At 36.9% G+C, this 9,065-nt stretch overlaps 1 protein-coding gene across 2 annotated transcripts; it reads left to right on the forward strand.

Moving 5' to 3' along the window:
* Positions 1–2,808: 2,808 nt before the first annotated feature.
* LOC143449827 (uncharacterized) lies at positions 2,809–9,019 on the forward strand. Of its 2 annotated transcripts, XM_076950156.1 has the most exons (8): positions 2,809–2,980; positions 3,859–3,954; positions 4,059–4,149; positions 4,768–4,928; positions 5,146–5,278; positions 5,510–6,501; positions 8,495–8,762; positions 8,834–9,019. In XM_076950156.1, the coding sequence occupies exons 1-7, from the start codon at positions 2,879–2,881 to the stop codon at positions 8,549–8,551; spliced, it is 1,632 nt and encodes a 543-aa protein (XP_076806271.1). In that variant the 5' UTR covers positions 2,809–2,878; the 3' UTR covers positions 8,552–8,762; positions 8,834–9,019. The 2 variants fall into 2 exon arrangements, with proteins under 2 accessions (XP_076806271.1, XP_076806270.1); XM_076950155.1 differs by lacking the exons at positions 8,495–8,762; positions 8,834–9,019 and having other exon boundaries at positions 5,510–6,987.
* The last annotated feature ends 46 nt before the right edge of the window (positions 9,020–9,065 follow it).

Genomic DNA, 9,065 nt, shown 5'->3' on the forward strand with positions numbered 1-9,065 from the left:
GTTTAATAGAACGTTGGTAACGTTTTAGAGGCTGTCAAAGTCCTCTACTGGTTAATCAGTTACATGCATAAAACACTGAAACTGCATTCACCGTTAGACTAACGATCGATTAGCTTGTTTTGCAGAAATGCAAACACTTGCGGCATGTGATGCATTCATTTGTTACCAGTCAAAAGAATGTCATGTACAGTCATTTGTGCAGCGCAGGTTTTATTAGCGCACTTCACACTTTGCCAGAAAAGTGATACCTGCAGCATAAAGCGGTCTTTGAACGATTCGGATAATTAGCGATGAGCAACATAAATCGCGCAATTAAGAATAGGGCAGGACACAAGATTATAGAAGCGCACAAGAAAGCCTGGACTATATACAGTTGTGATTTTAAAAGAATGGTTGTTGTAATTCTATGCTTCACTATTTTTGAAGATGTAATCTTATAATTCGTGGTCCTGTTTCACTGTAAAAGGCGATTATGTCGTTACTAACAGACGTTATAATGACACGTTGTGTAACGGTTTAGCTAAAATGAGTTTGATCCAAGAACGCGCGTCGTATTTATCACAATTCATGTCATATTATTAAGGTCCATGCTAGCAGGTAATTTAACCACCTTGATAGCCAGCTTTTACAGTTATTGTATGACCCAAGACTTCAGTTTATTGTTAACTCGTGCTTGTCGCGTGGTCTGTCATATCCGTCACAGCGGCCAGTTCGAAAATCGCGTTTTTTCCTTCTAATCCTCTTTTTTCCTCTCCGGGCGAAGTTCGGCGAAGTGGAGGTTGCGTCAGGCACAAGGCCGGCACGCGTACCCGTGCTTGTGTACCTCCGTCAATAGGCGAACGTTCTTCGGTCACGCGCATCAAGAGCTCCTGGTCTCATTGAAAGACGCCAGATGTTGCTCACGCGTGCTTCGTTTCTTGTAGGGAGGATGCAATAGCTAAATAAGGCAACAAGGTTTGGCAGTTAGTTTTCGGTTAACTTTAATTAGTTTCGTTTCAAACGAAATCAACACTTTCAGTATATTTTGTACGCTTTCATGAGTGAATGGTTTGTAGAGAATACAACGTCTTACTAAGTTTAGAGAGAACTGTAAGGCATTCGTTAAGGAAGCAATATTGTCCCAGATTTTATTTGAGTTCAGAAAATTTTTGAAAAGGCACAATATATGAAACACTACCATTATTTTCTGGTCGTCAGTGAACCGCAATTCGAAGGCAAATCCCCTTGTACCGTTTAGTATTATTTAAGATGACATAATTTCTTTGCAAAATCAATACGAATAATTAATATTACAGTGCTTTTGAGTGGAGATAAAAAACGATTTCTTGCAAATCGAATTATACAGCTCTGTTTATCTTGCTTTTAGCAAAAATAAAACAACCACTTTCAGTTTTTATTTTGGTTTGTAGCGTTTCGGGTAAAATATTGGTATACACGAGTCTGGAAACATGTGACGCTTTCTAACAGTTACTAGAAAATTAAATCTTGTGTATTTTAGGTCGGATTGTTGTTTTAGCATTAAACTAAGTTTGATGGTCGGCATTTGTATTTCATATTTTGTTAGCTCTTTCCTCTACCTTTCATTCGCGAGCTTTTTTGTCAGATTTATAACATACCGTAACCTGATAGTGTAGACCGTTGTATAAATTGGAACTGTTACTCATTTTGTTTCCCAGATACGGCTTTTGTCATGAATTTATGATCTATGTGATCTACCGTAAAAGAATGCGGATATTTTCCGGACTCTGTCATGCTTTTGAAGATTTTAGCAACACATTAAAGTGCGATTTCTTGGCAGTAAAAAGCCGGTATAATAAGAATGAAAGAATTATGGCAAATTGAATACTGTTTATCGGAAAAATTATGCCTTGTTCTTATTTTTACATTTCTGAGCGTATCAGAAAAGAGTACCTCATTTCTCCGGAGAATTTTTTCTTTTCAAGAAAAATCATGCTGAACCAGATTTACGATAAACGCCCAAAATATAATAAATCTTGGTAATCGACCAGCACTATATATAGTTTTTATTTGATGGAATACTACTCCAGCAAGAAAATTACGCTCTTCAGTTACTCGCTTGTATCCAGCTTGACAGCATTTTTGTACGTATAGTTCGGACTAATGTTGGATCGGTCATGGGCTATTTGTCTTTTTTCAGCAAAATACTGGATTAGCCATATCTCGGAAACTTGTCAGCGAACATCTCGACTGACCGTGAAATGTCTGTTTATCATTGTAAATGTAAAATAGTAATCTTTTGTAGATTTTAAGATTGCAGGCTGACTGGGAATTGTCAAGGAAAAACTTTTACAAACTCGTCCTTTTAACAAACATTACTAATACAGAGTGTCCTACTAAACACCTTTTGTCAAGCACGTATGCTATAAACCTGTCCTCTGTCGTAAACAAAAGCCTATAAGGGAATAAAATTAAGATAACATTCTTAAGTCGGTTACTTCAATTGAAAAAAGTATCAATCGAATCTAACATCATTTTCTTTTCAACGTTTACTATTATTTTTGTAGTTATGTTTATAAAACTGCTATTTTTATGAGAATGTACTGGTTTTAGTGATTTATCTTTAAAAATTAAAACCCTCTTAATGGAGAAACTGCCCAAAGTAAAAATTTTCAAATGTAGGTTGTTTATCAGAATAGTTAAACTGTGCCAAAGGGTCTAACATTTGAAGCCAACATTTTACAGCCGCCATTTTTTCTTTTTACTGATTAGTACCCTTTGAGGGAATGTGCTCTTTAGCTCTAGTTAGCGGATAATCTCTTCAACAATCTCATCGTTTTGTTCAGGTTTTAGATCAAGTTAAGTTGAGTGTTTTACATTATTAAAAAAATCTACTTGTGATACCTATTTTACTGACTTTATGCCTCATGCCATGCAGCCGGGGAGTATGTCTTCCAGCGATGAAGCTCAAGCCGGGGACACCGAGGGAAACGCGAATGGAACTTACGCTGAAAGACGCAAGGTTTTACTAAAATTTTCTTTGACTCGCCTTGACAGGCCAATGTAGGCTGTATTCGTTGTATCCATACAGGGTCAATTTATTCGTTTTTTATCTTTTGGGTTAGATTGATTCAAACTGGGCTTGGGGTTGAGTTATTAACATCAACCCTCAACGTACACAACTAGTAATGATACGTTCATTTTCATACCGGTTACTGATGGTTAATTGTGCTACTTCATCAGCAGTTATTGGCTGTCAAAACAAAGCAAGCCTTTTTCAGGTCAACAAAGATCTGTTGTCTACCAAGAGCGTAAACACTTACGGCAACATAACGAAGCAGCTTAATTGCGATTAAATTACCCGTGCCTTGTCACACGGTACAAACAATCAACTCCTATGACAGTTTTCGGGTCCTAGAAAAGGTGCCCGTTATAGTTGACGGTCTCAGCTTAACCCGAATTTTAATCCGAATTAGGGTAAACAAACGAAATCTCTCTCTTTGATCGATCGATTTAAACAGGTTAAAAGTTAATCAAACACATTTTTCATTTGCTGTAGATTTGTCCGCAAAGTGGTTTATTAAAAAGGTTAATTCACTTCTTGACATGTTGTGATTGTCCATGTGTGCGTCAAATATACCAATCGTATGGTTTACAAATGGCTTGCCCTGACGACTTAATTTAATTTTATAAATAAATTTTTCCATATACGGCTATAATTAATCCTGCTCTCTGTTCTGTGCTATACAATCATATCGGTCTGGTTATGTTGATGTCGATGCGATTTTGTCTAAACTTTCACATGTTAAACTTGTGTGCACACAATTTAGCCCGAAATATTGGAGTATCACGACAGAATTAAACTTGTTACTAAAACTTACATACTTTCATGTTTTGCAGTCTTCCAAGCCTATCATGGAGAAAAGAAGAAGAGCAAGGATTAATAGCAGTTTGGATGAACTGAAGTCGATTTTGTTGGAGGCCTTAAAAAAAGATGTGAGTTATTTGTTTTCTCGAATGCCTCGTCTCGTTTTACTCCCAAAATCAATTGATATTTGTATGAATACATTAAATAGCTATCTGTTTTATGTTGATTGTAGAGCACTCGTCACTCGAAGCTAGAAAAGGCTGATATATTGGAAATGACAGTAAAGTACCTAAAAAACGTCGTCCGACAACAACGACTGACTGGTAAGCGTATATCGTAAAGAACTTTTTAAAGTAACATTTTGTGATTTTAAACTAATCCTGGTAATTTTGCTGTGTTCTTATCCCTGTGATGCTACACTAAACGGCATTACAACGCCCTTGGGGCCTAACTTTGTATGGGTAATATCGTGTTCATCCACTTGTTCAGCTTAATTTTCAGCCCATTATCCAAATTACCAGCCACGAACATAAACCCTATACGTTTCCCGGCATTGGCATGGTCACATACTTTCATTTTTATTTATTAGGAATTAACTATATCGAGTTTCACTGACTTAAAATAAGTTGCTTTCGTCGCTTATTTAATCTTTAGAGCAATAAACCAATTTTATGAAATGAAACATGAAGCAACATTGTCGTGGCAAGAGGAGTTATCATAATACCAGCTATTTGTGTTTAAGTAACTCGATACTTTTCTTTTTAGTTTCCCAGCATATTAACTTTTCGTACTATCACAAAAATATGCACAATACGCAATCCATGATTTAATTGAAAAATACCAGCTATTTATTATAAACCGTCAACACCTGTCGTACTCTATTGCAAGATTTAGATCTGTAACTGAATGAACAGTTGATGTATTTTATCAACGCTGTGTAGTACCGCTGAGCAAAGATCCATCCGTGGTTGACAAATATCAAGCCGGGTTCAGTGAGTGTAGAAACGAAGTCATGAGATTTCTCAGCACTTGTGAAGGAGTCACCGTAGACGTTAGGACGAGGTTACTTAACCACTTGGCATCGTGCATCCATTCAATACAAGTAAATTGTTTATCATAATTGGACTTTATGCTTGCCTTCATGTTTGATGATATATAATGAGCCAAATGAGTTGGATATTATTTGCTGCTTCACTGGTCTATGGTCGTCACAGTAGCTTAAATAGCTTTTTTTTCTAACCTAAACGTTTTGTTGTGAGTTTTATTTGTCTTATTTATTGATGCTGGAATAACAGAAAGTATATGGCTCGCTTTTTCAGAACCAGGCAAGTGATGTACTTGACGATGCTCTCTTCGAGCCACTACCTCCGATGCAGCGACGTGTTCTTTCGAACGGAATTTCTCAGACTGCACCGGTACAAGTGCCAGAGGTAGTTCCCCAGTTCAAGTCAGGTTAGCATGAACATTGTGCATAAAAACAGAATAAGTATGTAGCAAAGTTTATTTAACATAAATCGAAAGGAGAATTCAATGTACTGTTTTGCAAATTTTTTTGTTTTACTGGGTGCAAATGGATATGAAGTTTATACATTTTTCACTGTCTATCCATGTTAAATCGTTGTGACTTTGCGCTTGGTTCTGCTACACTTTGTATTAAAAGTGTTACTTTTGCTTTATGTATAGGTGCTTATTCAGTTATGCCAAATACCACACTTCCATATAGTACGTCGGGTTTGAATTCAAAATTGGCGGTTGTTGGATCAGAAATCTCTCGAGGTGCAACTGGATCCCTTATTTTGCAAGAGGTTCCACAAATAAATCCTGCCGTTAATGGCTTCAGAGCTGGAAATATTGCGTTCCTTGTTCCTTCCGTCGGCGCTGGAACACCAACTGCATTGCTCACTCAACTGCCGTCCATTTCAAGCCAAGAAAAGCCAAATAACCTTCCTAGTATTACAAGAACCGAGGCCAACATGACCGTGGTAGATAAGACGGAAGAAAAAACAGTTGCTTCACTTAAAGCTTTTGGTGTTCAAACTACACCTGCTACATCGGTCTTTCTCAATGTTGGTGGGAGCGGTACCGCCTTGTCTCACGCCGCCTTAGGCATACAAGGGCAAGCGGCAGTGCTCAATTTATTAGGTCCAGCTGGCAACTCGCAAACTGGTATTTATCACTCCGCTAATACTGTTGGTAATGTTGACATGAATACGTCGCTTTCAAGTAACGATGAACAATCGATTGCCAGTGGAAATGAAAATGATAATACATCTGCTTTGCAAGAACAGCAGACAAACTTAAATAATTCTAATATAAAGTTGCTTCCGGGTTTATCTCAACAACTGCGTGGAGAATTGCACAGTGGCAAATTTGCTGGTTCAGCAGAATGTGCTTCTTCTAGGTCTCAAAGTAATTGGCAACTTTCGCCTCCAAATTTAAGCAATAAAAAACGAGTTTTCGAACCGAACTTGTCATCTGATAACTTGGTGGTGTCATCTTTGGAAAGTAGTCAGTCTTCTCCAAAGAGAATTTGCACATCAAAACACGAATCTCAAACAATCTTCACCCATGGGCAAGCTGCCTTTATCCCCAGCATCTTGTTGCAGTCACAAAATACAGCCCCAGCTGAAACCTTCATCCCACCAACAGGACTCACTGCCGCAGCAGAAACCAAGGTAACGGCTTCGGTAAATTTCCTTCCCATTGTTGGTGCTAGCTCTACGCGCGATTTTAACAATAACGACAGTAGCAAAAAGGACACCGATGGTCTTCCGAAAGATACGATGTCCAACGTCAATGATCACGATCTTGAATTAACTCGTGTAGCTGCGGCAGTTAAAAGCAATCCGTGGCGACCGTGGTCCAAAAGCGAGTTGATAGATATGTAGTGGTGAGCAGCCAAATGTAAGCAGATTATAGGAATATAATTCTTCTGACATAATGCACTACAGCTTTGCATGCACTTATTTCAAAGAGACGAATTTATTTTGTTTTGTATGTTCCTCGATGCGACTTTCCGCCCGGTGATGCAATATATGCCCGCGATACTGCAGTTATAGTTCCACGTTTTTATTTGCGTTTGCTTTTAATTTTGCTTTTGCATTATGTCGTTCTAACGTTCCTTAATGCACATTTTTAATCAATAAAGGCTTTATATGACATTTTGCACTAAAATGTAATTCATCAATATAGCAGCGCTAAATGCCTAAAGTTCCCAAAAATCATTTTATACCGTACATACTACAACCCCAAAACAAATGCTAAATACAGATGATGCTAAATGTGCGGGTGGCCCTGGATTTATTTTAAAAAAGCAATTTAGATTGGACTTGTCGAACTACGAGCGGTCATAAACTCATCCTAATGCGATTACGATAAATTTGTAACCGTTTAGTTTGTTACATTGACTCGAGGTAACATATACAATGACAGTCAATTTTTTCATAAATCATTGTTATTGTTGGCACTTGACGACTATAATGTATATTTTTACAGATGTGAGCGCATCTCTTCTTCTAAGATATTACGTTAATAGTCATGTAAGATGTTGGGAGATGTTCTCGTTGAAAATGTGGAATAGTTTGAAAGGTTACGTCAGATTTTATCGGCAAAATTCTCTTTTTATCAGATAAGAAATGAGACCGCTTACGATCAAATTTGTCGCATGTGGTCTGACTAGCTGTTTAAAAACACTGCGCCAAAGATAACTACATGTCTAGAAAGTTCCAAAATTGATTGCTAACAAAACCACCTTATTTACTCCCAGTTAATAGTCCACACAAATTTTACAAGCTTTAAAAAATTTTCCATCTTTTGTTTGTTTAGTCTGTTCTGAGAAGATTCATAAAAGATACTTCATGTACTGTAAGTGTATAGAAATATTGCAGGATACATGACTATTAACGTTTATGAATGACGAGTTGACGACGAATGACGATTATGATTAACGATTACTAATCATGAATGACGAGTTGGTCCCTTTTTGTCACTATTTAAAGCAAATTATTCAAAAAAGCATACGCAATCGGACGGACACTTTTGTCAGGGTATTCAGTATACACAAAATGGCGCAGAGTTATTTCGTTTTCAAAATGAAATTATTCTTAAAATTATATTTTGTCTTTCGGGGAATGTGTAATAAATTTTCTGCGACATCAACAGAGTTTTGCTTTTCCAGCAATCGTTTATCGACATATACTATTAACAATTATTATTAGTTGTGTATATTTATTAAAAATCAACCTTATTTCATGATTTCTATTCTATTCTATCAAAATTACTTCAGTAAACCAAGTTATATCCTATCAAATCTTCAAGAATATAGGCCTACGTAGAAAATTAGTGATTCCGCGAGTCAACTTTTGCATATTTTAATTTTCTGTAATAATTTTGCGAGAACTACTACACACAATTATCCAGTAAGAGTCTTTCGATTTTCCTCTTAGTAAATTTATCATTGACATTGAGTCTGTATACTTTTTCTCAAAATATGTTGCTTTCACATTTTTTGCAAACATCTCCTATCACAAACAGAATATTTTATAACTTAATATAAACTTTGTTGGCCACGGAATCAGCTTTTTGCTATAAGATTACTGTATATAAATAACTTATTTTTAGGGTCAATATCGTTCAAATGATCTAAGTTATATGCTAATCTCTTTCTAGGAATCCTTCAAAAATTTATGGGAATCTTCGTTACGGAATCACGACGGCGTCGTTTGAAAAAACATTTACGCAAGAAAAACTTCCTGCTATGAGTTTGACAAATATTCTCATTAAAGCCACAACTCTTCTGACGCGCAAAAATTTACCGAAAAAAACGAGCCTCGTTTCAAGTGTTGCAATCGATCCGCCATATTGATCACGCGTTTTTGCAGAACGTGGGAAAACTTGTGATACTGATAGCCGCTGGGCATGTGGCCAGTGAGAAAAGGTATAATCGGCATAAATCGGTTTACACTGCTGAAGTTATCTTTACTCATCTTCGATTTATCATGTTTGCAGAGAGAGAATTTTTGTTGCCATTCTTAGATTACGCAAACACACCGAACCGACGAGCGTTAAAATCTGCGATCGTCGAAAATGTGCTGCATTTTCGGGTTAAAAGTTTAGTATTTTAGGATTGAATATAGATTGGGTAATGTTTCAGTTGACAATAGTCCAAACTTACCGGCGTTAGAGCTTGTTTATAAGATCGCGTAACACTGAGCAACCAACTTAACTCGGTAGAATAGAA

Source organism: Clavelina lepadiformis, chromosome 3, assembly GCF_947623445.1.
Source record: "Clavelina lepadiformis chromosome 3, kaClaLepa1.1, whole genome shotgun sequence".
In the NCBI taxonomy this organism is placed as follows: Eukaryota; Metazoa; Chordata; class Ascidiacea; order Aplousobranchia; family Clavelinidae; genus Clavelina; species Clavelina lepadiformis.